This window comes from Salminus brasiliensis, chromosome 10, assembly GCF_030463535.1.
Source record: "Salminus brasiliensis chromosome 10, fSalBra1.hap2, whole genome shotgun sequence".
In the NCBI taxonomy this organism is placed as follows: domain Eukaryota; kingdom Metazoa; phylum Chordata; class Actinopteri; order Characiformes; family Bryconidae; genus Salminus; species Salminus brasiliensis.
The window spans coordinates 21,753,862-21,781,856 of record NC_132887.1 but is presented as its reverse complement, the minus strand read 5'-3'; the positions used below and the strand labels follow the sequence as shown (position 1 = coordinate 21,781,856).

The following is a 27,995-nucleotide window of genomic DNA, read 5'->3' as shown; positions in this document are numbered from 1 at the left end:
TGGATAAACTTCACCTGATTCCTGTGATGGCCTTTTTTTCTAAAAAAGACAGGGCAACAGTTCATTTTTCATGATTTTTATGAGAAACTTTAAAATATATACATTCTGTGACAAGAAATACTTTCACCTGATCCCTAAAACCCATAGTGTTTCAAGGTAGAATTTGTCCGATTTGTCCTGGAAAATACTTTGATAGAAATACAGAAATGCAAAAATCTCCTCCCATGTCCTCACACTTAATGCTGAACACCACAGAAACTTAGTAAAGTCTTCAGATCAATCAACACAATTACTCACAAATACCGTTCTTTGCAAAAACCTCTAAAATCATCAGTAAAAACACTAATAGTTCCTGTTCACATACTGATTCATTGCATATTAGTTTGATCTTCAAGTAGGAAAAAAACAAAAACAAAAAAAAAAAACCCATCTTCAGGGGCCTCGTCATCAAAACCCACAAACCTATGTAAACCCACCCACCCACACTTTTAAATATTTCAGTGGCAGTCCTGCAGGAGTCCAGCACAGTTGGTGATTTTCCTGCCCAAACACACTTCACCAGATAATTACCAGGTTCTGTAGAAGAGGGCCGTGTTTGGCTGGTTAAATCTACCCTAACGGGGATCCAACATTTTTTAAAGCCCTTCTTCCTCTAATCCTGTTAGTTTCCTTCTACTAATTCAAACCTTTTTTAAACACACAACGACTGAGCAACAGCCCTGAGAGGCTGGTGACCTCCAAGTCAAAGATGGTGCCATCAGCCGGCCAATCCATGTTATCAAGTTCTCCAAGGAGGTTTTAGCATGACCAGTCATATGGAACCTCCTGAAAGGACTATGAGGCTAATGCTAATGACTCTCCTTTTAACAGCACAGAGCAGGGAAACGTCCAAACCGTGCTGGACATCAGTCCTCCAAAACCGATGAAGTGAAGCAAAACGTTGACAAAATGAAGACACGGGTGACCAGAACGTGTCCATGGGGTCAGTGCAGTTTGATTTCACTCGGTTTGACGTGGGACAGGTAGTCGATCTCGTGCCTGGCTTTCATCACCACTGGACTACAACAGCTTTAAGAGTGCTTGAGACGGGTGGCGGCAGGTTGGAAAGGCTGAAGGCCCCTACAGCCCCTACAGCACCCCGGGGTGCCGCCGCATGGGGGGAGAGAGAGCTAGGATGATTCTACGGGCCTGTGACTGACAGGGACCCTAAAAATGTACTACTTTGGCAAGACTGTTCGAGTGGTGGGGCCCAGTGTAATATCTTTTTTTATGGGGCCCGAAATGCATCACAGCAGTTATTGCTCTAGTGGCTTGGGCATTTAGCTATTATTTGTAGTCTTACCGCACTGCGCACAATTTTGGAAGGGATGACTAAGCTACCGTGCATTCTGCCATGCTTTCGTATTCCAAGCGCACTTCATCGCGGGGACTTTGCTCATGAGTCATATCCAGCATTCAGCCAGTGCACACCCGCCAAGAGACATTACACCAGTCATCACAAGCATTGTTTTGTCTCCATTTGTGCTAAAACCAAAAAGGCCACACAAACAAGTGATTCATTTCACACCTCTTTGAGCTGAAAAAACAAAGGCTGAAAAACACAGCGCTGTTCTTGGCTGAAGAAGGTGTAGTGAGTGGACTTGCTAGGGCCTTAACGATGCAACCAGCCCAGGATTCGGCTCGATTTAACAGCACTGGGTTCGCTTTTCTGATGATATTCTGAGCGAAATTTGAAATTGAAGAGAAGACTACTGATGAGACGAGAGCTGGGAGAAGGGAGGAGCGTGGTATGGCCGTGCTGGTGTGGGTTATTGATTGTTGGCTTTTTGTAAACTTTGGCGTTTAAACAATGCAACTGCATTAGATATCAGGACTGATAGAGTGCACATTCTCTATGATGCACGCTGTCACGTTTACCTGATTTTGGTGGATAGTTAGGTGAGGAGTCTCTGCCATGGGCGAGTTCTTTTCCTTATGAGAACAATACTACGTAACGGCCTATCGGCCAGGGCATGTTAAATCTGTAAGTCTCAAAGCATTTCGTAAAACAACGTGCCTACTCATGTTCGTGGGAATGGCCTTTTATTCACAGGCCTGAGGTTGGGCATGACTTTTGCAGCCAGCAACATGCCCAAACCAGGAACTCTGGGTTAAAGCAGTCTTTGCCTATGGAGCAATTAAAATGTCAGAAATGTCCCAAACCCTGTTCAGTTTGTTCTATGTACATTTCTCAGCCAGTCAATCATTCATTACTCAATACCTTCTACAAGCAAGTCCACACTACTATAAACTACACACTACCTCAACACTAAAACCAGAAGCTCGAGCTGTTGGTAAATATAGCCACAGCAACTTAGCCACCACGCTTTGTGCTGGGTACTTTGGTGTGGTTGCCAGAATTGTGACGTCAATGAATTCATGTGCAATGTGAGTGTTAGCTTGCACACAGCTTGCATATTAAGGGGAAATATGTATGTGTGACAAACTGTCTAGGCTTTGGAACTCACTGGCTATTTTAACAGACGTAGTGACCTTTGTTTATGAGTAATTAAGCTATTAATTCCGTTATGGGTGTAATGTCATTGCATTATGTCACTGACAGTATCTGAACTGTGTTGCAATTAGTCAAAGAGTCCAAAAAGAGAGGAACAGAGCCTAACACACTTTAGCATCTGTGCTAATAGATCCTGCAAGGTAGCTACTCAGTACCTAAAGGTGCCCTAGAATGGAGAACTGCATTTATCTTAGCCATAGTTTAATAAAAAGAGTGCAGTACATAAACCTGACATACCTCGAACCTCAAACACTGCTCCTTCAAAAAGGAAATCCAGCTTAACCAAAGCAGCCCTGTAAGACGAGCCCATTCGAAAACCCCCAAATTAGTTTCACAACTGTCTTGACCCAAAATGTATATCCCAAACCCAGTCCACCAGTGAAAGCTTTGTCAATACGAAAGCTGCAACACCAATAAAACGCTACAGCCACTTCGGGGGCGAATATGGTGTTGATACTCCACAAAACATCACCGCCAGATATCTGAATACAGGTTTCTTCGCAAACCAGAGCGAAGAGTCCGCAGAAGGGGAGCTCAAACACAGCATGCAGGCATCTGTGCTAGGCTAAAAGCTAATGCTGCAACCAGCTTTTACCATCTCTTCTCACCATCATCCGCTCCCTCGAAAACAACTAGGACTAAGACTAATGGTGAACTACATGCTCTGCTGTTGGCTGTCTTCAGTGAGCCCTGAGGTGTAATTATAGTGTTGATAATAGCTGTTGGATTCTATGAATTGTGGATGCTGACAGTAAGTTTCCAGTGTTCGTGCACTGCGGTGGGATTTGCTAACACTAAGTTAATGTCTAGAAATAAGAGGCACCCTTTCGAATTTAAGACCAGCTCTGCTGAACAATGACTCATTAAGAGATGAGTCGAGACAAACACATGAGTCAGAAACTAGTCTGACTTTACAAGCTGGGTGAAGTTACAGTCAAACCCTGTGAATAGAGGGGTCGTGACATCACATCTGTCCATGGCACACTGTGAAAAGGTCCTTCTCTCCGCTCCAACTCATCAGGAGACTAGATGGAGGGTTCATTAGGAACACTCTGTGCGAACACTCAGTTGTGTACACTCCGTGCTTAGTGAGGTGAGGGTATGAAGGAGGTTGTCAAGGCCCCATAAATATCCGTCTTCTCGGTTCCCCTCCTGCCAGGGGCTCCAGTGGTCCAGCGTCTGTTCGTCTGGTAGAGCCGTGGTCTTCCCGAAGTCGATGAGCCAAACCTCTGCGCGCTCCGTATGGTCGTGGATGAACAGCAGCGAACTCCCGATGACCTTGAAAACAAAGCCAGCGTGGGCTCTAGTGTGTTTGGTACATGTTGGGCTTCAAATACCTCAGTCGAGCTGCACTGTGAGACGATTACAAACCAAAAACACGTACAGAAAGAACTACATCATGGGGAGTTTACCTCGTGTTTCATGAAGAACTCTGAGGCCTTCAGAGTCTGTTTGATATCCTCCAGCCTCCTAATGTAGGAGCTCTGTAAGGGGCAGATTTGAGGCAGAAACACAGCATGAAACAATTAAATAACTTGTGTTGTGACGACACAGGAGGCATTCAGTGTATAAAACGCAGCACGAGACCTCATTAGAAACCGTGGTTTGTTTTGTGTTGTTGTTTTGGGTTGATGGTAACCTTAACCTTCACCAATCTGCCCTAATTCCACAGGTCTCTCCATTTCATGGTCAGTGGTGGTAGGAATGTTTGTCTGCATCTAATTTCCTGTCCTAGTTCTAGTTCCTGTCCCCAGTAACATGTATTTAAAATGTACAAATGACTGGTCCTAGTCCAGCACTCTTAATCCTCCCTTATTTATAAATTGCAATAATGGGAAATCCTAATGGTCTGGCAATGGTCAAAAGCCGGTCCGCACCAAGAGCCCTTCGAGCTTCAAGTACGGCTCGGCTCGGCTCGACCCACCATCCCTCAAAATCCATGCGTCCATACAAGCGTCCAGGCTTTTTTCTGTCCTGGCACCAAAGTGGTGGAACGAGCTTCTCCTGGGTGTCCGAACGCAGACTGAAGACCCACCTCTTTCGAGAATACTTGAGGGAATAGAAGAGTGGTCTCCTTACTGACTTGTGTTTAGTCGTGTCTAAACTTAGAGGTATCTAGCTAGCTGAGGTTATCCTGGGATAAATAGCAAAGCACTTATTTAAGTCGCTCTGGATAAGAGCATCTGCTAAATGCCTTAAATGTAAATGTAAATCTAATGACTTCGGAGCAATGTAATCCACTCAGGCCAAACCAGTTCAAATCTGAATGGCACATATGTGGGCGGGGTTGGGTAAAAAAAATGCACTGGCTGATTCATCAAATATACCCGGTGCCTTTTCACAGTGGCGCCTGGAAATCCTGATCAGAATGTGAGTTCAGCTGTTGCATCTGACTAGTCCAGTTGTTCTAGCTGTTGATACGTACAATGATGTTTCCGTTGTTGTTGACGAAGTCCCTGAAGACCTGTGTAACGTCTTCCCTCGACCGAGTCTTCTTAAAGTCTGTGTGACAGGTTCCATCGGCTTTCTGGAAATTCATTGACAAATTTGAGCAGGTTTAATCAAGGACAAACAACAACAAACAACCATCTATACACACAACCAGAAATATCCAGCCAGCAGCCTCCTATGGGCAGCATCCTGTGACCACTGATAAAGAACTAGAGGATGATCAACACAAGCCATGCTCCTCTGTAAGGTGGACTAGCTAGGTAGGGGTGTCAGTAAGTGGACAGACACAGTGTTTAAACACTCCAGCAGCACTGCTGTATCTGATCCACTCGTATCGGCGCAACACACACTAACACACCACCATGTCAGTGTTACTGCAGTGCTGAGAATGACCCACCACCCAAATAATACACCACTGCTCTGTGGTGGTCCTATGGGTTCCTGACCACTGAAGAACAGGGTGAAAGGAGGCTTACAAAGTATGCAGAGAAACAGATGGACTACAGTCTGTAATTATAGAACTACAGAGTGCTCCTATGTGGAAAGTGGAGCTGATCAAATGGACAATGAGTGCAGAAAGAAGGTTGCGGTGTTAAAGTTATGGAAGTGTTAAAGTAATGATCGGTATATATTTTTAGCTAGCTTCTTTTTAAATTCTTTGTTTTTCTATAGGCTCATATATGCACTGATTCTCTTCTGTAGGATCGCCATGGGCCCATCTGGCTCCTAAAACAGGAAGCCCTCAACAGTGCTGCCATTCTAATAGGAACAAAAGGTAAGTACACTTCACCTTTATACAATGTTTTTTGGTCCACAGTTATACGTTCTAATGTGTCTTTAAAGAGACTTTTAGGGAGTGCTATGACTAAACAGTCTTGGTGATGCAACGTGATTCTTGGTTTTCTGGCGTCATCACATTTTTTTATACAACTTTTCCACAGTACTGTACATACTGTACACACACTGTCATTCAAAAGGTTGCAATCACTTGTCATAGTTATTTTTTAAATACAGTTATAACCTGATTTGTAAATACAATGAAATTTTGGAAAAAAATACAATGAATTTTGCATCATTTTCTGTAAAAGGATCTAGTCTGCAGCTTTTTATTTATCCTTCTGTACATGCTTCTTATTTATTTTCTAATGGTTAGAATCTGTGAAGGTGCTCAGAATGAGTATATTAAAATCACTGTACTCATTATTTATCTGCAGCTAAATAGCATCTATTTAAAGCTTTATTTACTACTAACATGAATAGCATTGTATCTGTATAAATTACTCACATAAACAGTTTCTGCTTTTTCGAGGGAAAGGCAGTAAGACAGCTGACATACATGCAATTATTACAGGTCAATATTTGCAGCGCAGTCTTTACAATGTGTTGACATTTAAGCTTATGTGCACTGAATAATTCATACTGCTGCATCCCATTTCCACTACGCTACCCTGCAGGAGAAGCACCTCTATCAGATGTTTGCTTTCGGTCAGTGCTGGTAAAGGATGTAGATTGGGTCTTAGCAGTAAGAGGCACTATGAAGAACTACATTTACAGCCAGGCCTGAATAGTTTAATGATTTTTTTCTTTCTGCTCTCCTTAAAAAGGCCCTGGACAACTGTTCCTATCTTGGCATAGTTGAATAATGAGAGTTTGGTACATGGAAGTGACACATCATAAACCTCTTGTTGTGTCTTTATTAAAAACGAAAATCCGGAATAAACATCGGATAAGACTGTGCTATGCAAACAAGACCTCGCGTCTGTGGCTTTGCCTGTATCAGTGTCAGCAGACGGAAAATAGAAGTGGTGCGTGACAACCCAAAACGCCACACCCACTCAGACGTGAGTGGGTGCTACGCTAAAAGCTAACCTAGACCGTCAGCTACAATCTCTTCAGCTGGCTCACTACACATCACGTCGAGAGGACACAAAGAGCACAGTAGCACTGTCCAGTAAGATGAAGGAGGAACCAGCCAATCAGATTCATTCTCATGCACTGTGATTCATTTTCATGCAGACAAACAGGGTTGTAAATAGGCTTGCAAACTCGTATCTGCCCCCCCTCTCCCTATCAAAGTCACATAATATTTGTATTTTTAATACTACATCAAAAACCATTTTTTAAATACCCCAAAATTCCAGCATTCTTTGGCACCTTTAATTTTGCCTGATCTGGTAGCCATGTTGATCCACCTGCTAGTCGGCTCTGCCCATATTTAATGAGGTCATGTGCCAGACAAAACTAAGGAAAGCCGGAAGGAATGTAAGTGTTCAGATGACGCCTGTGTGTTTCGTCAATGTAAGGTAGGACCCGTGCCCCCCAGTGGAAACTATGCTAATGAGGTACCTTGATTCCCTCGATGCGGAAGCCCAGCGTGTTGGTGGAGCTGAGGCTTTCCCTCCACTGCATGTAGCGTGGCTTGGTCACGGCCTGCTGCTTCTGCTCCTCAGGGGTGGGAGCCTCGCTGTCCACCTCCAGCATCTTATTATACAAGTCCCTGCGCAGCTTGGGCTTCTCCCGGGCTCGCACTAGCTCCTCTTCCAGATACGTTCTGACGAGGAAGGGAAAAAAAAAGAAAAAAAAAATCAGCGAGGGGTGAGTCACTAAAAGACGTGCTGCTGAGAAGAAGCGTGGTGTGAAGCCTGCTGAGCGATCTGATGAATCCTTTCACAGCAGGTGAAGCATTTTCAAGCCCATCTGAAGTAATTATTGGTGTTTTGCAATGCTGTTTAAATGTAGGCTCCAGAATTAATTGCAGAGCTTGCTACACAATTAATTACAGTTAGGATACTGTACTATAAACACAATTTATCATTAGATGTGATATTATGTTTAGATGAAAAAAGAAAGTTAAAAAGTATGCTCTTTAACGTATAAGTGATAAGTGGTAGACTATCAACTGTTCGGACTGATAGCAGTATTCCTCTGTTTATGAGAATTAACATAACAGCAGCAATGGAGCTGATATTGATATTTATTTATGTAACACTTATTTATTAAGTATTTGTGTTAGGATGTACTCATTTAAATCAAAACTTAAAATTACAGCAGGTCATTACTTTAGAAGCGCAATTAAGCAGTAGGATATGAAAAGTCAGTAATTCAGCTCCGTTGGTGCCCATTTGCCACCACAGATGTGCTCATGCATGCACACACAGCTTGTCTATTCCCTGTAGAGAAGTACTGTCAACAGAGCAGATAAACATGAACCTTTTGGCACTATGCTTAATGCTGTGGGCTACAAGAGTACAAAGCCCCCAAGCATTGAACAGTGGAGCTCTTGTCACTGAATGCCATCAAATCCTCACAGCAATGCTCCAAAATCACATATACATGTATACAGCAGAATCATAGGATAAAATGCCCTTGATTTCAGAAGAAACAACGAATGAGCATGTGTCCCAAACATTTGTCCATATAGTGTAGTTGCATTGTGCCAGAGGGGATTTGAGTCACTGTCTACAAGAGCAAGGTCTGCGCATCAGCGTCGACAGTCGCCTCCCTCCCTGCTAAATTGGACACTTTTTATGAGACCACTTTGAGACCACTGCTTCTCCGTGACTTCTACTGATCCACTGTGGTACATCACTGTAGCTGCCCTCCCACCCATACAGGACCTCTACAACAAGAGATGCCAGAGCAGAGCCATCAGCATCTCCTCTGACCCCTAGCTCACACCTAACGTCAACCTGAATACACACACACACACACACACTGATTACTCTTATCCCTCCAGTTCATTCACCATATCTAGCACTTTGCACTTTAACTGAACTTCTCTCTGGACATAAGCGGTGTACTCTTCTCTGCCCTACATATTTACTCCATTTTACTATTAGTATAGTAACTTAGTTTGGACCTTAATCACCTAGCCTTTACCATACATTTGCACATATTTGTAATTGTATGTTTTTGAATGTATTGTGTATTTATACTTGTATTGATTGTATTTGTCTGTGCACCCTGTCTCGTGTTTTGTCTACTGACCCTGCACTATGGTATGTTCTATACCTATTCTGCACGAGAGACTTGAATATCACTCACAGTACAGTAAATGGTATTCAGTAGGAAGTAAAAATAGGCAGACGTTGGAAATCACTGCACTGCACTCATTTAAAAGGCCTTCAAATAAGAAAGAAATTAATAAATATATCTAGCTACTCTGAGTTGCACCCATTGCAGACACAGATGTGCAACAGATGTGTACAGAGCTTGTCTAGTACCTGTAGAGAAGTACTGCCAATAGAATAGGACTCTCTACAGCAGATAAACACAAATTTCTTGGCCCCATGCCAAATGCCAGGCATGGGCTAGTGGGTATAGTAAAAAAAAAAAGGCCCCAGCATTGAGCTGTGGAGCAGTGGAACTGTGTTCTCTGGAATGAAGGATGGTGCTCCATCCAATATTTTTGGGATCAGTTGGGGAGTTGGGGATGAGGTGTGATGATGATCATCCAACATGCTGACCTCGCAAATGCTCTTGTTGCTGAATGCAACCAAATCCTTACAGCAATGCTCTGAAATCTAGTGGAAAGACTTCCCTGCACAGTAGACACAGTTACTCTCAACAAAAGCAGGATACACTCTTTTAATACCTGTGATTTTCCAGGTGTCCCAATACTTTTGTCTTTATAGTGTATGAAGCCATAATAATGGATAATAGACACTTCTAGATAAAACAGATAAGGGTCAGACTGAGTAGATACAATCTGTTGTTTAAAATGGAGTACTCTGAGGTTCTTGATTTTTGCTGTATCCTTGTGTGGCTTTCTGTTTCGCTCTTGAACTCTTCTTGACTTCCTGTGTGTGAAAAGAGGAAGTCAGCTAGGGACTCCTCAGACGAAACGACTGTAAGTGTTTGTGTGTGTGTGTGTGTGTGTGTGTGTGTCTCTGAGATGTGTGAAGTGTGTGAGAAGGAAGCCCTCAGGGACGCCCCGCACACGCGCTTATGTGTATGTGTGTGTGTTGGTGAAAACACAGAGAATGTGTGTTACACAGGAAACATGTGGCTCGGTAGTTGGCTGTGAAGGGCCCTCTCTCTCTTGATCAGCTTTAGCCCCACCCTCTGCCTCGACAGGAAGCAGACCGTCAGCCTGAACAGGTGTTTAGCAGGCTGAAGCAACCCGCCATACACACAAATATACTCCCAGTCTGACTCATCCAACACTTTGTGCCTTTCAATGAGCATTGCAACATCATATTCGAATATAGGGAAGAAAAATGGGCTTTTATTAAATCTGTGCAGTTCTGTGTTCTGAAATCAGTCCCAATTCACTTTAAAGCAGCATTATGCAGAATGTCTGCCTTTAAAATAACAGCTCTGAAATCAGTGCGATGTTCCACTGACTTGTAGTCAGCACGGTTGTTGCTACTCTGGACTTTGCGCACTGCTGACTGCAGTGTGTAACTCTGCTGAAGCATGCATGAGAACGCTGCATAACCCGAGTCATATTTGTGTAAACCCTAAGGTTTACATGCCTCTTTCACTTCCTGTGACTTTTCTGTGTCTCCCACTTTAGGAGGAGCCCAGGAGCAAGAAATAACTATTTGCACTTAATGCTGCTTAAACACAACAATCTCTTTTTACCCCTAACAACCTCTCTTTACCCCCTTTTTAATAGGCTTTTGTTACTGTTCCTTTAAGCCTGATTTTTGTGAATATCCTCTGATCTGACTGAATGCCCTGTATTATGCCTCATTCAAAAAGCAGTCCAGGACTGAACACTCCCTAACACTGCAACGAGAATGGCTAAACTGCTGTTAGAACTGCTGTTTACATCACTGGACAGCTCAACATGCATGGAGGAGATCCCTACTTCAGCTAACCACACACCTGTGCTGGCTACACTGTTAAAACTATGCTAATATATATTCTCAGAGCCTTCCAATTTAAAACCGTCACAGGAACTAAGGGGTTAACGCAGCTTCTCAAACAGGCTTTTGGACAGACTACAAATCCATCAGTATTCAGATCCCAACTTCCACAAGTGTAATAATGGAACAGCTTGTACAGCTCCATATGCTATGGGCGAGCCCCATTATCAGTATCTATTGTTTAAATACTGCAATCATGATGGCTGGTGCCACAGACATGTATGCTATCACCTCCTCCACCCTTTCTTTTCTCTTACAGACATTCTCTCTTGGTGTATGAATGGATTTATAATCTGCTGTTTATTGCACGAGGGTATCTGCACTTAGAGTAGTTTTCAGAGAGCATAAAGACAGAACCATTAGCAATTTTTGATCCTGGGCTCCCCCTACAGTCAGGAAGTGTAATTCACGCTTTGAGACACCCTAAAGGACAAGCTTTACACGTGTATTTGTGAGCAAGCTGCAAGATTACAGAACTATCACTGCAAGTGAAAGAAGTGGATTGCTGCAATTCACAGAAACAACTAGAATTCAGGCACCGAAACTTGTGGGAGCTCAATGAGTGGTAAAGTCATGCTCTGAAAACCAAAAACCCACCGAGTGCACTGTAGCTGGGAATTTAGCGACATGCTAAGTTCAAGTAAGAGAGAAAGCAAGCAAACCTGGATGAAGCAGTCTACTAAACATGCCTGAAAAAGAATGCTTAATACCATTCACTCAACTTTGTGATCTTGACGCTGGGCGTACTGGCTACACACCGATGTCCATGGGCCATTAGTTAGCAGCGTGCTGCGACCGGAGTAGCAACAGTAGAAGTACTACTCTCCCCATTACAAGTCAGTGGAGCACCACAACAATTTTGAAGTTATTATTTTAGGGCATACATGCCATATAATTTTGTATAAAGCAATCTAGCTGCAGCCTGTTTTCCTGTCATCGGATATTGGTGATAACTGACATAGATGATGCTTCAGTGACTCAGGTGTCAGGTGATAGGGAGCAGTATAATCGATTGGTTGCTCAGGCCTACTGATTGGAGTTGGATTCCATAAAATAGGACCATCTAGCCCGTTGTGGTGGAATAAGGAGTGGCACATGTTAGCTAAGCCTGTGCAATAGGGTAGTGTGATCATATATCTGCAATCATTGACTAGTGATTCGATGGAAATCTCTTATTTACTCATGTGTATGTGTAGCAGTCAGACACTTTTCACAGAGATGGGGGGGTGTATTAAGCACTATTTAAAGAGTGAAGACAGCAGTAAACTCATCTCAGTCCTTTCACAGGTTCTTTAAGGGTTCCTTAGTTAACAAATTAGTTCCATGTGAAACCGTGACAACTCAAATAACCATTTGGAGCAATGGTTCATCTCTCAGACTCTTTTTTTGTCTTTTTAAGCCAAGCTCATAACTTTTCTCATCTACCAATAGAGGGTATGCACAGAGTGGCAGCATTAGCGTTCAGTGTGAATGCCACAAACGTGAGAAAGAGCTGTTGTGCAATTGACAGATTCAGCAGGAATTCGGAGCTATCCTTTAAAGACTGCTGAAAGCTAAAGAGAAGAGAAACTAATGTATTGCTGCAATTTGCAGAAACAACTGTAATTTAGGCACTGCGGTGAAGTCACGCTCTGATAACAGGTGGGAAAAAAACAAGCCCATTGTAGTTTTTTAGCAACATGCTAAAAAGATCAAGATCAAGTAAGAGATAAAGCTGGAAGAAACAGTCTACTGAAGGCGTCTGAAAACACTCCTAAGATCATTCATTCAACTTTGTGCTCTCAGGCATTAGGTTTTATCTTATAAATGGGTGTGATTTGAGCCTCAGTTAGTCTGAAATTGTTAACTGTTGAATTTAATATATAATATTTAATATAATATAAAATAATGTTACTGATTTACATAATAATATTAAGTCATGAGTGGGCTGCATCCACAGCACCACCTCAATCACCACTGAAGCTATCACCTAATGTTATCTACAGATGGGTGTCGTTTAAAGACACTACCTCACTCCCATCTTGCAGTCCATGACATTCGGCCCATCGAAGTTGACCAGCAGGTCATTCATCTGCAGAAAGAGCTCTCCATCTCTCTCTACAACACCATGGTAGGCAGGCACAAAACGCTGGAGCACGTCATCTGTCAAGCTTTCGAAACACAGCTTCTCGTTCTCTGAGTATTTCTTCAGGATAGTGCCCTCTTCAGCCGCCTTGAAGCTGCCTGCAGCCAAAGACAAGACAAGGCGTAAAGTTCCAATACTTCATCAACGTAGCAACCATGAAGATGCTAGCGCTGAGTTTTTTGAGGATATCAAACCCACTCCTAGGTGTCTAATGGCACTGAATTCTCTATTTGTAATGAATTCGTCATACCTTTATGACCAGCTAGCTGGACCCAAGATAGCCGCTTCCTCTGTGAGGCTACAAGAGGCCAATGGACAACAGTCTTCAGCTTCCACCAGGGCTTGGCCTGTTGAGACACAGAAAGCAGTACTTTTCAAATCCTCTTTAAAGCAATGGTTTGGTCAAAAATCGATGACAAATAGTATGTAGTCATTCAGCCAAGATACATTTGGTTTATTTTACTAATGTAGTTATGAAACCAATGTAAGCTTTACAAAATCATGCTAACTGCATGGCTAACTCGTTACACAGTACACAGTACAGTACACTCGCTAGAAAACAGACCTTAAGTTCTTACTTAATCTCAAAAAGACTTTCTTATGTTTCCTAGTTCTGAAATGTTATGTTCTGTGATGTTATATAATATACAACAATATGTACAGTACATGTTTTATACAGTTTTAGCTATGTGATGTAATTCTGTCTATTTTGTATCAGATGTATGACTAACATCTAGACCTATATCTATACCTAACAATATCTCTCGCAGTAAAGTTCTACTATTTGACTGAAACCTGGTTAGGCTACTGCTCCAACTCATAGTCAGTGACATATCTAGGCCTTTCAGTAGATCTAGAATTATGTTTTCTTATCATTGTAAATTAAATGTGATTAGTTGATTACACTTTCGGTTCTTAATCCGAACGCTGAAAGGTTTGTTATACACTAAGGTGTATTACTCAGTAACTACAGAGAGTTCTGTAAAAACTGGTGGGGCTATTCTCTGGCAATAAAGGTTTCTTTTCTTTTGACCTGCGACTTCTCGGCCAAAGGCTTTTTAAGAGGTTAATTTTGCTGGTTAATCTGGTGAATCAGTCCTTTTGTTCAGCTCCTTAAGTCCTAACCAATGGGACAGCTACTTTAGCTGTGCCTGCCTAGATATCTGACCAGAGAACCCTATTCTGACTGGATGTTTTGATTTTAAGGATTAAAGATTTTAAAGATTAAAACCCTTTTGCTTAATAAATAAATAAAAGTAGCACTGCACCTGAAATAGTTTAAATACAACTAAATTAAATACATTAAAATAAACTAAAAGTTGCAGATAATAAATGTTATCCAAACCAGTGACAGAGAACCCTCAGTGTAGGCCCTGAGGGTTCTGCACCGGGTTTATAGGTAACAAAGAGTGTAACTTGTCATATTACTGAACATTAAATGCAGCTTTACTATAAAGCTCTGCCATTTCACACCAATCAATACACTAACTCTCAACCTAACCTTGCTATGACACTCTGATCTAATGGTCAGCTGTTCTTAAAAAACCTTGATGAACTGGATCACATGCTTTAATTAAGCCTGGAATTACCTTGCAGCCGGTAGCTGTCTAGCAGCAGGTTGCCCACCCACGATCAGGCAGTATTAATGCAATGAAATGATGTAAATATTTGTAGGAATTTCTGGTAATTTAGCGCATTAAAGCCTTGGAGACAGGCTCCTGTGAAATGTGCCATGTTCAGCAGTGAACATCGTCTTCTAAAGATGGCTCAATGTTCCCTACGTGACTATCCGACTGGGACAGTTTGACACAGGCAGCAGTTATGAGCCACAGAAACACTTGGCACTTCAGCTAATCACATGCGCTGTTTAGTTTTCCGGCTAATATTCAGTGCCAGCATAGCAATTGCTTTGCACTTAATAATTTCATTACCATTTTCACAGCCTGCTCACAAAAAAAACCTAAAAAAAAAAAAGTTAAACGGAGATAATGTCAGTTAAACAAAAATATATCATGTAAAAAAGAGTTTGCATAAATATTCACCCCCTTTAAAGTGACTGGCCTAATTCAACAGATTCAGAGGTCCAGGCATTGGGGCTTATAGTAATATAATGCAGTGAATGTGTCTCTGGTGATTGTAGTATAAAGATACCTGTCTGGGAGCTCCAGTCACTGGTTAATCAGGTTAATCCTGGTTACAAAACCACCATGAAGACAAAAGACACAGCTCAGAGAAAAGGTTATTGAAGATTATAAGTCAGGGGATGGATATGGCAGAGTAGTCATAGGTATTTTGTAGTTTTTTTGTATTAATCCCCTGACTTATACCCTGAGTCGCAAGGAGTGATCGTTTGTCTTCATGGTGTATTTGTAGCCAGGGATAGTGATTAACCAGTGACTGGAGCTTCCAGACAGGTGTCTTTACACTACAATCAACAGACACACATTCACAGCTGGGCTGTTGGGCCAGTGGTGGCTCAGCAGTTAAAACTCTGGGCTATTTATGACAGGGTTGTGGGTTCAATACTCAGGCTTGGCAAGCTGCCACTTTTGGGCCCTTGAGCAAGGCCGCTGTGTGTGTGCTCACTGCCCCTAGTTCACTAGTATGTGTGTGTTCACTTACACAGATGGGTAAAATGCAGAGGACACACACAGCACCTTTACCTTTTACATTACCTTGTAGAAATCTGTTTTCACTTGGACATAAAAGAGTTTCTTTTATAAATCTTTGTAAAAAAAAACAAGAAGACCAATTTTATTGACCATGATTCCAATTACAAAAGCAATAAAAGGGGAAAAACATCCAATGGGGTGAATACTTTTTAGAGGCAATGTACTATATAACATTAAAAGAACCATACATCAATTGCAGCCCATTACTCCACCCTGACATCTGAGAAGGCCATAAGAGAAAATAATGTTTATACTACTGAATAAAATGATCAGGTTAAGTCCTAAGATGCAAATCCTTTGCAGTCAATGGCTACCTAAAGGCTGCAGCCAATAGACACTTCACACATTCACACATTCCTCATTCCTTTCACTCTACTGGTTCATTTTCATCTCATATGTCCATAAACCTTTGTCCCAGAACTCTACAGGCCTTTTCTTGTACTTTTAATCAAGCTGTAACCATGTTCTTCAGGTCTTGAGACTTATCAGACTTGATCTTGTAGTACGCCCTCTGAGGTAATGCTGGTACAGTCCCCATCTTTGACATGTATGCCTGCATCAGAGATCTGCTTAAGAGGTTTTCTTCATGATTCAACACGGTTGTCTTCCATGCCCTGCCAGGTTGTTTGCTATTGCTAATCTGTAACACTGTGTTCTTGTTGATTTAGCGACTTCAACCCCATGGTCACTGTTTTATTTCAGATCCACTGTGCTGGACTAAAGAGACAACGATTGTGTCGACGTTTAATGATTGACAGATGGCACTGCATTTATTTTGCTCATATTTGTAACATTGTGTAACATTCAATTCTTCAATTTAAGGTCTGTATAATAACAAAAAAAACACAGATCTATGACTTTTTAACCTTTTTGTTCTATATAGAGCTAACTATATAGACAAAAGTATTGGGACACCTGCTCATTCATTGTTTCGTCTGACAATCAAGGGCACAAAAACAATTATACTTCAATTATCCTTTTGCTGGAGTAACTATCTCTACTGTCCAGGGAAGGCTTTCTTCTAAACTTGCTGTGAGGATTTGAGTGCATTCTGTAACAAGAGCGTTAGTAAGGCCAGGATGTTGGGTGATCAGCACCCCACCTAATCCTTAACTCCCCAAATCATACCAAATGTATTGGATGGAGCTCCACCATCATTCCAGCTAACACAGTTCCACTGCTCCACAGCTCTATGCTGGGGGGGTGGGCTTTATATCCCTTTAGCCCACACCTATATGCACAGTGCTTACAGGTTCATGTTCATCTGCTTGAGTGTATTCTGTTGACAGTACTCCTCTACAGGCAATAGACAGCAATGGTACCTAAAGCAGCTGAATGGACTCATTAGAAGGGGTGTCCACAAACTTTGAAACATTTAGTGTATATTTTGGAGAAGAACCTTGTACAATAGGTTCTCCAGCTTGGTGATTATAAACTAAATGTCCAACAACACTAATAATTATTTAAACTACAGGCTGGGGGTGCCCAAACCTACTGAAATCTTGTGTACAGCCAACTACCGCTATCTTATTACACTGATATTGATGATAATTGCTTTCAACAAGCTTTGTAAACTGAAGCCTTCTATTATTTACAGATGTCACCCTTGCTGCTAAAATCTTTATATGGTCTAGCACCACCCCCCCAACCCCCCCAAATTTAGCTTCTTCTTCAATGCTGTGCTGCCGACACTGTTGAGGTTAAGGGGAGGCAGATATTTCAACGTCATGGCTCAAAAATTATGAAACACATGTATTTAGCTCCACTTTCACTCTCAGCTAAAACAAACCAAGAGGGTTTTATTAAGTACTGACTTAGCGTCCAAACCTTTGCACATGCAGAAGTCAACTACATATCAAGTAACTGTGGATTAACATGCTGGAAATGTTGTCTGTCCATGGTGTTTACTTCTGCTCACTACAGAAAGCAACAAAAATATGTATTCTGGCCAAAACCTTGGCATGTAAATTTATAAGCCTGGTTACATTTCAACAGGAAACCCTAGATGTTCCAGTGAGCGATTCTGAAGCCTGTCAGAGACGTATGTGCAACGTGTGAACTCATTAACCAGTGTTCGATTTTGCTAAAGAGCAAATCAAACAATTCGCTGGAGCTCTAAAATGTCAAGTGATGATATCTTGAGGGCGTGTTCTGTCACAACACTCTAACAGCTCTGTGGGCTGAAGTGCTGTGGATTCAAGCATGTACAAACAAGAACCTGTTGCGAGGACGCCATGCTTGTTTACGCGCCCTGCGTGTTGGTGTTAATCTTTTATTCTGTAATGTCCAAACCCTGCAGGCGGCTTTAAAAGACATGAGAATCGCCTTCCTGAATTCAAATGCCATTTCTCTTCCACACGCACACACTCCTACGCAAACTCCTACACACCCCCACACAGACACTCAACACACATACCGACACACATCAGTGTTTAGAGTAAAAGGCCGCAGCTGAAGTGCTGAGTGCACTGTTCGCTCTTCTTACAACAGCCTTGCGAACACAGCGGTAGCTCAATGTTGCAGGCTTCAGAACAAAAGGTTGGAAAAACAGCAGATATGACCGTGGAAGGAACGTTCCGGTGTTTTTCATTCCAGTCTTTATCTGCTGCATCTGTAGCATCTTTCCCTAAACAAAGACACAGAAAACCTGTTCGCTCAAACAGCACACAGTTAGCTGGTAATAGGAGCTAATGGGCAGATCCTTAAAGGAATAGTTTGAAGAACAATCAAATCATCTTACCCTGGATGCAGATGGTCAACTAAGACATGTTTGGGACAAATGGAACATACTAGGGGTATTAGACTTAAGTATAGAATAGCATGTGTAGAATAAAAAGGGTAGAAACTTCAACATTTAAGGACTGTAGTCATGGAAAGACACATTTTCCTCCCTTTCTGTTGTAAAAAGTGAAAAGTTGGACATGTTCATAACATACTATGATTTGCTGCACTGGCCATTTATTACAGATCTACATTTATGGAGTTAAGAGCTGACACTCTTATCCAGAGCAACTTACATGGTTGCTCATATTACAGAGGTGGGCCAGTGTAGCGTTAGGAGTCTTTCCCAAGGTCATCCAGACCAAGAATCGAACCCTGGTCTCCCACATGGTGTTATCTGTTGCGCCACACCAAACATATCATCCCTGTCATACAAAAAAACCTTGTCTATCCAAAATGAAAACTTTCCAGAAGAAAGAAAAACATTCTCAACTTTAAATGGAAGACAATGTAAAAATACTGTTTCCCCCAAATAATTCAGAAGCATTAGAAGCATCTATTGGTCCATTCATCATGAAATTTCTACACAATGTAAAGTCAACAGCCATATTCAGATTACGTCAAAAAGGAAAAAAGGTACAAAGGATTGCTTTTATGATGCTACAAAAAAAGCATATTTACATACATCCACTTCTTTATTCAGCAGTGTAGCCCTGTAAGATCCACCCAAATGTCCCCACCCAAAAGGGGAGAAATACAACACACACACACACAAAAAATTAGGAAATGCACCCTTTAAACTGCAACATACTTTCAGTTTGTGAAGGCAAATGACACCCTTGATTTGCTTGTTTTGAGTGTAGCCAGTCACCTTTCTCTCAGATCATGTCTACTCCTCGTGAACACACAGTCGTAGGTGGATTTGGACAGGATCCACAGAGTAGTCTTGTATGTGGAGACAAGAGCTACTCAGCCTACAAGGCTGAACAACAAAAAAAAAGCCAAGGCTTACGCAACCTTAAACCTGAACATTGTACAATGGTAAATGCAGAGAAGTGTAACACACCCATAATCAAATATTGAACTGCACAGTCGTATCTGACTCTGTAAGCAAACATTACCAAGTCTTGAGCTGCTATAAATCTTGTGTGGGAGGGGAACAAAAAGCCACGCCATTGTAATAAAACAACAAAAAATAGTTTGTCTGCGGCAAATACTGCATCGAGCACTTGGGAGGAAATGCCTTTCTTCAGAAATCTCTGTTGTTTCAGTAAAGCAAATGTTTGAAAGTAAACATACAGATGCAGGGAAGGTGCTATGTCCAGCCTTTCACACAGGCTGTGGTGTTTCTCTCAACTCAATGACCAGTGTATCGCCACACGGCTATGGAGTGAGCCAATCACACCTTGAGACTGAAGTGTGAAACTGCTGAAGAGGCCAGCGGCAGCGCTCATCTCGCTGAAAACATTCTAGCCTGGCACGACTGTCACCTCGGCCTCATTTACGAGCAGGAGAAGAAACGCACACTGTGCTAAAACTTCATTATATAAATATAAAATTTGCTAAATAAATGTGCGCTTTTATACTGGTCAAGCGTAAGAGCTGTATGTGGGCCCACTCTTTAATCCATAGCTCACAGTCCTATAAAGTGTTCTGTGGATCACTCGCAACAGTGTCTTAAAGAGACATAAAGTAACAATTCTAACGAGCTACCACTTTGGCCTAGGGATCGGGGGTTTGCCATCAGCGGCCGGAGTCCAAGAGAGCACAACTGGCTGCAGAGGCGTCTGTTGATCTGGGGAAACAGTGCTTTCCTCTGAGCCTGTCAGCTGCCTGGCAATGTTGTGATGGCTGACTTTGCATGTACTGAAGAAGTCCATACCCTCCTTGTGTTAGGAGCACTGCTTGTGCTAGGTGGAGCTATGAAGGGGTGGGTTAACTGGCAGTACCAAATTGGGAGAAAAAGGAAAAAAACTGTATTATATTATTATATATTACTGTATTATAATCAATTTATTAAAAAACTGAGAGGAAAAACAGGGAGAATGGCATCCTTGCCATTGCCAGTGCAGCAAATACTATACTACACTGCAGTAGGAACTTTGGTGGAGCTGCACAAAACCTTCTGCAAAACTGGATAATGCTGTAGTAACTACATAACCTGACTGATATTTGTGTAAAATTCTATAATATTACTCTGCCGCCTCAGTCCTTGTACATCAGATGTAGGTTCTGTATCTCTCAGCTTGTCAACAGATGCATGTGTACAGCGTGTCCATGAGGAGATCCTTTAGATTAATCAATAAATAACTTAATACAATCACGTGTATTTAGTTCTTCTACTTTTTTGGGGCTTTCCATTGTCAATTTCCTTCAGCTGATCTTAGCAGATATTGCGTAATTCCAGCTCATCTTTGTGTTATTACTTATTATTATTACTGAAAGTAATTACTACTAAATATGTTGGTGATCGGACCCACGAGTGGCAATGAGAAAAACCACATATAGCCATTGTACTAGCTATCCAAAACCACCAGTAGAAAAGTGGGTCGTGACAGAAATGTGGTAGGCTAAGCGGTAGCACATACATTCAGCACGACTGCTTGGTCTGGCAAGATTTTGATTCCTTTGTAACCTCTAACATAGTTGAATCACGCTGTATCAACTCAAAGCCCAATTTTGTATCAGTGTATTTCTAGTCTATATTGCCTTACAATGCCCTGCATCTACCTCTCTGTTTTGATCTCAGGACTCATAAAACAGTTCTTCGGGCATCATGCAATGTGAGGGAGATTTCAGAGGCGTTAATCTCTTCAGACAGCTGATTCCTATCACCACTAGTGTGAACCATTCTGAGATGTTGAGAATTCTCTTTTAACTGGAGAAGAATATTAAAAACAGGTATATTAAAACAACACCACACTGTGGTATTAGCTTTGAGATGTTTTTTTTATTTTATTAGAATATTATTTTTATTTATTGAATAACTCCTAGTAAGGGTGGACGATTAGGATGAAATGTAACATAATTTCAGGATGGGTGATATGTTTACTGCTTTTTTTTCTTTAACAGAAGTAAATGTAATAAATAACAGGACAGTAGGCTGACATATGGTCTTGTTGATACTATAAACATTATCCAGTTACTATACAAACAGGTGTTGTTGTTTGCATGTGCTACTTAATTTGGCTACATTTTCAGAGGAAAACAAGAGATGTAACAATTGTATTATAATGTACCACAACAATAACAATATTAACAATAGTAATATACACTTAGCTTTTTACAAAAAGGGGGGTTTAATAAGAGAGCAATCATTGTATGGATATATAGAACCATTTTTTAAAGATTCTTTAGAGAACAATATAAACGAGGCCTATAAAGAAGGCCTGCATATTAAAAAGGCCCCTGCAGTAATTTTAATATAATAATAATATAACCTTGCTATTTAAGGAGTTCAAGAGAGGTATATATATATATATATATATATATATATATATATATATATATATATATATATATATATATACACCTTTTCCATGTTTGTACAATGTTCTAAACATTTCCAAGCTTTTTACACTGTTCTGAAGGTTTCCCAACTTTTCACCTTGTTCTGAAGGTTCCCCAGTGTTTTACACTGTTTTGAAGGTTCCCCAATGTTTTACACTGTTCTGAAGGTTCCCCAGTGTTTTACACTGTTTTGAAGGTTCCCCAACTTTTTATTTTGTTCTGAAGGTTCCCCAATGTTTTACACTGTTTTAAAGGTTCCCCAATGTTTACATTGTTTCGAAGGTTTCCCAACTTTTTACACTGTCCTGAAGGTCCATAGTAATATTAATATTATAATAATATAATCCTGTCATGTAAATAGTTCAAGGGGTCTAAATGTCCAATATAATGAAAAGAGCTGAATGAAGAGCACTCAGCTGAGTGTGAAACATATCAAGGGAAGCTGTTCTAATTACTGTTCTTTCAAGACCCATATACGAACATGAGGTTTGCCAACATAAAAAAGAACCATTTAAGCCTGTACTGAAGAACTCCTGAAGAAGCTCCTTTTTAAGACGGCAGTTCACAGTAGATTCTGCAGACTCCTCATATAATAAGTTCAACTAAAACAATAGAAAGGTTTAGTGCAACAGAGAGAGCTAAATGAAGTGTGGACTATATCAAGGGTAGCCGTTCTAATCACTGTGATTATCAGCCGAGCGACATTTCAACAGGCCTCAAGTTGTTCCCCTTTTAAGAGGTAGTGAAAACGTTGTTTGCTGCACGATGTGGCTTTGACTTAAATGTCACAAGGCTAAAGGTTTGTTTGCAGCAGATATGCCACAGCACTGTCAGGGGTTCCTTACGCAGTCTGTAGAAACCGCTGAGATTACCATTCGTCTGGAGCACTCTTTAAAAAAAAGAAACACGGCTCGCTGTTTTTCCTCCCATGGGTGGAATGTTTCAGCATGACTAAGGGATCAACACACTCCGTTCATTCAGCAGGCGGCGTGGAACTTCTCCGAAGGCTTGGCATGGACACTGTGCAGACGAGCCTTCCGAACTTCGAGAGGCAGCGCATGTTTAAAGAACACCGACAGCTCAGGCCTTCTATGGATGTGACTGAGCAACAGCGCACGATGCGCAGTGGCTGTATCCAGAACGACTGTCGGCGCTCGGCAGATGAAAGGATGCGCAGCGGGGCACTCTTCTAATGAAATATTATTTTATGATTTCCATTAGGAAGTATTAAATGCTGCTGCAAATCTGTGAACAGGGTCCACCAACCTCCTACATTCTTGAAGTACAGTTCTCCTCCGTTGAGGTTTTGGCTGGTTTACTGCTGTGGATAATAATAGCTTAAATTCTCGGAAATCATAATGATTACGATGATGATCTATATTCAACTACAGAGAGGTTTGGTTTCTAAATACTTGGTTAATTACAGGTCTGAAACAGCTCAACGTGTGTCAGTTTAATATGATTCGTGGGGCTCCGGTGCTTACGCAGGTGTCACTCCACCTTGTCCCTCTGTGCCAGTAATGCTAATTAGGGAGCAAGCTCTTGCGTCACGAGGCTCCCTCTGTGAAATGATTCAGGGCACAGCAGGTATATCTTATGGGTGTTTCCCATAACTGCAAACAAGCGCTGTTTGATCAGAAAGAGGGGATGTTATCTGACAAACAGAACCCAGCCATACTGAGGAGTTTTTACTACTGATGTCAGTCGATTGCAAACAGGTTTCTAAAGGTTCCCCGCTTTTTACACTGTTCTAAAGGTTCCTCACCTTTGTCATAGTTTAGAGGCTTGCCAGCTTTTACACGGTTCTGAAGGTTCCCAATATGTCCTCAAGTGTTCTAATGTTTACACGATTCTGAAGGTTCCCAATATGTTCTCAAGTTTTCTAATATTTTACACGATTCTGAAGGTTCCCAATATGTCCTCAAGTGTTCTAATATTTTACACGGTTCTGAAGGTTCCCAATATGTCCTCAAGTGTTCTAATATTTTACACGGTTCTGAAGGTTCCCAATATGTCCTTAAGTTTTCTAATAATTTACACGGTTCTGAAGATTCCCAATATGTCCTCAATATTTTACACGGTTCTGAAGGTTCCCAATATGTCCTCAATATTTTACACGGTTCTGAAGGTTCCCAATATGTCCTCAAGTTTTCTAATGTTTTACACGGTTCTGAAGGTTCCCAATATGTCCTCAAGTTTTCTAATGTTCTACATGATTCTGAAGGTTCCCAATATGTCCTCAAGTTTTCTAATATTTTACACGGTTCTGAAGATTCCCAATATGTCCTCAAGTTTTCTAATGTTTTACACGGTTCTGAAGGTTCCCAATATGTCCTCAAGTTTTCTAATATTTTACATGGTTCTGAAGATTCCCAATATGTCCTCAATATTTTACACGGTTCTGAAGGTTCCCAATATGTCCTCAAGTTTTCTAATGTTTTACACGGTTCTGAAGATTCTTAATATGTCCTCAATATTTTACACGGTTCTGAAGGTTCCCAATATGTCCTCAATATTTTACACGGTTCTGAAGGTTCCCAATATGTCCTCAAGTTTTCTAATGTTTTACACGGTTCTGAAGGTTCCCCAATATGTCCTCAATATTTTACACGGTTCTGAAGGTTCCCAATATGTCCTCAAGTTTTCTAATGTTTTACATGGTTCTGAAGGTTCCCAATATGTCCACAAGTTTTCTAATGTTTTACACGGTTCTGAAGGTTCCCCAATATGTCCTCAATATTTTACACGGTTCTGAAGGTTCCCAATATGTCCTCAAGTTCTCTAATGTTTTACACGGTTCTGAAGGTTCCCAATATGTCCTCAAGTTTTCTAATATTTTACACGGTTCTGAAGATTCCCAATATGTCCTCAATATTTTACACGGTTCTGAAGGTTCCCAATATGTCCTCAAGTTTTCTAATGTTTTACACGGTTCTGAAGGTTCCAAATATGGCCTCAAGTGTTCTAATATTTTACATGGTTCTGAAGGTTCCCAATATGTCCTCAAGTTTTCTAATGTTCTACACGATTCTGAAGGTTCCCAATATGTCCTCAAGTTTTCTAATGTTTTACACGGTTCTGAAGATTCCCAATATGTCCTCAAGTTTTCTAATGTTTTACACGGTTCTGAAGGTTCCCAATATGTCCTCAAGTTTTCTAATGTTCTACATGATTCTGAAGGTTCCCAATATGTCCTCAAGTTTTCTAATATTTTACACGGTTCTGAAGATTCCCAATATGTCCTCAAGTTTTCTAATGTTTTACACGGTTCTGAAGGTTCCCAATATGTCCTTAAGTTTTCTAATATTTTACACGGTTCTGAAGATTCCCAATATGTCCTCAATATTTTACACGGTTCTGAAGGTTCCAATATGTCCTCAAGTTTTCTAATGTTTTACACGGTTCTGAAGGTTCCAAATATGGCCTCAAGTTTTCTAATATTTTACACGGTTCTGAAGATTCCCAATATGTCCTCAATATTTTACACGGTTCTGAAGGTTCCCAATATGTCCTCAAGTTTTCTAATGTTTTACACGGTTCTGAAGGTTCCCAATATGTCCTCAAGTTTTCTAATATTTTACACGGTTCTGAAGATTCCCAATATGTCCTCAATATTTTACACGGTTCTGAAGGTTCCCAATATGTCCTCAATATTTTACACGGTTCTGAAGGTTCCCAATATGTCCTCAAGTTTTCTAATGTTTTACACGGTTCTGAAGGTTCCCAATATGTCCTCAAGTTTTCTAATGTTTTACACGGTTCTGAAGGTTCCCAATATCTCCTCAAGTTTTCTAATATTTTACACAGTTCTGAAGGTTCCCAATACGTCCTCAAGTTTTCTAATGTTTTACATGATTCTGAAGGTTCCCAATATGTCCTCAAGTTCTCTAATGTTTTACACGGTTCTGAAGGTTTCCAATATGTCCTCAAGTTTTCTAATGTTTTACACGGTTCTGAAGGTTCCCAATATGTCCTCAAGTTCTTTAATGTTTTACACGGTTCTGAAGGTTTCCAATATGTCCTCAAGTTCTCTAATGTTTTACATGGTTCTGAAGGTTTCTCACCTTATTTAACCTCACAGTTTTTAAGCTTGCCATCTTTTCACTGTTCTGAAGGTTCCCAGTAAGTTCTTAAATTTCCAGTATGTTCTTAAAGGTTTCCAAGCTTTCTATACTGTTCTGAAGGTTTCCAACACGTCACAGTTTTTAAGCTTGCCATCTTTTTACACTGTTCTAAAGGTTCCTCACCTTTGTCATAGTTTAGAGGCTTGCCATCTTTTACATGGTTCTGAAGGTTCCCAATACATCCTTAAGATTTCTAATATTTTTACACTGTTCTGAAGGTTTCACAACTCTTTAAGGTTCCATCGTCATTAGCTTGCTATTTTTTACCCCTAAGGTTCCCAATATGTCCTTACGTTGTCTAATGTTTTACACGGTTCTGAAGGTTCCAAGTATGTACTTAAATTTCCTCATGTAAGTAACTTTGTACGCTATTCTGAAGGTTTCCCAGCTTTCTACACTTGTGTGAAGCGTCCCAACACGTCACACAGCTTTTAAGCTTGCTTAAATCTTTTACACGGTTCTGAAGGTTCCCAATACGTCCTTAAGGTTTCTAATGTTTTTACACTGTTCTGAATGTTCCTCACCTTTTGCCAGTTTATTAGTTTGCCATTTTTACAACCTAAGCTTCCCAATATGTTCTTACGTTGTCTAATGTTTTACACGGTTCTGAAGGTTCCTTGCCTTTTTTAACCTCAAAGGTTTTAAGCTTGTCATCTTTTACACGGTTCTGAAGGTTCCCAGTATGTTTTAGTAAGTCCTTTAGGGTTTCCCAGCTTTCTATACTGTTCTGAAGGTTTCCAGCACATCACACAGTTTTTAAGCTTGCCATCTTGTCAGACAGTTCTGAAGGTTCCCCACATTTTCACAGTCCTTCGGTCTGTCATGTCTTTACAATGTTCAAATGTTCCTTTTATACTGTTCTGAAGGTTCTCCATCATTTGTATTATTGTAGCAAAGGTTCCCTCTCGTTTATATAATTCTAACTTTCCCACTTTAAGATTTTCCCACTGATCTTTTTTCCTGCATGCATGTTACCAGTGTTTCCACTGCTGTAAAACCTCACCATCTCTCCTCCTCACTATTCTGTATATTCTCAGTATTTTACACTGTTCAGTAGGTTCCCCATCCACTCCTCTAACCACACACAAAGCGTGAATTCCTCCAATCACAGTCTCAGCAGCTCTGAGTTCTCAACTCTTCTTTGGATCCAGAAAATCACTTTACTGTATGTAAGATATTTTGCCCTCGAGCTGTTCAAGCAGCCTAAAGCAAATCAAACCGCAGATCCTTGGACTCCCTGTCAGTCTGCTGCTCCTCACTCTTCACAAACACACTTAACTTACTCACATCCTCTCTGACTCAAATCTAGAGGGTCCTCACAGACGCTCTGAACAACACGATGGCCGTGGGGAACAACCCCCACTACAAGTGCAACAACCCACCTCTCCAGCGTCTCCCAGATGCTCCAGAGTGATGATCCCTTTACTCTTGGTCTCATTATCGCTGAGTATGTCGTCCTCAGACTCCTCCAGCCCTGCCGAGGAGCCGGTGGAGGAGATGGAGGAGTTGGAGAGCTTGCGGCGCAGAGGTCCGTTCACCTCGTCCATGTCCGCGTCCAGCTCAGTCTGCTCCATCTGCCCGTCCGTGGCCGCCGTGATGGTCACCTGCGGCACGAGGCCGCCTCTGCCAGGCCCGCTCTGCACGGGAATGTCGCGGCTCTGCTCCTCCTGCTCCTCCATGGGCGACTGCTCGGTGGAGAAGTGGCGCTCTTTGCCCGCCCCGCCGTCCCCGAGAGGAGAAGCCCTGCACGCCACGGCCTCCCTCAGAGACCTCCGCCTCTCTTTGGGCATCTGGCTGCTTCACGCGACGAGCCACAGGTCACTCCTTCTGACCCCCCCTTCCCCCTCCACCTCCCCCCACCCTCCTCAGCAGCCTGCCACTTTCACTCTCTGCACAAACTTCTCTCATTAACCTTCGACCCCGTGCCTTTAAACGCGCTCTCTTTCGAGTCACAGGGGTGGTCCC

At 41.5% G+C, this 27,995-nt stretch overlaps 1 protein-coding gene across 1 annotated transcript; it reads right to left on the bottom strand.

The window, feature by feature from the left end:
- Nucleotides 1–60: 60 nt before the first annotated feature.
- Nucleotides 61–27,852, bottom strand: itpka (inositol-trisphosphate 3-kinase A). The gene is made up of 7 exons (XM_072689703.1): nucleotides 27,413–27,852; nucleotides 13,254–13,350; nucleotides 12,888–13,101; nucleotides 7,352–7,556; nucleotides 4,980–5,081; nucleotides 3,967–4,038; nucleotides 61–3,832 (listed from the first exon to the last, which is right to left on the bottom strand). The coding sequence occupies exons 1-7, from the start codon at nucleotides 27,818–27,820 to the stop codon at nucleotides 3,596–3,598; spliced, it is 1,335 nt and encodes a 444-aa protein (XP_072545804.1). The 5' UTR covers nucleotides 27,821–27,852; the 3' UTR covers nucleotides 61–3,595.
- Between the last annotated feature and the right edge of the window lie 143 nt (nucleotides 27,853–27,995).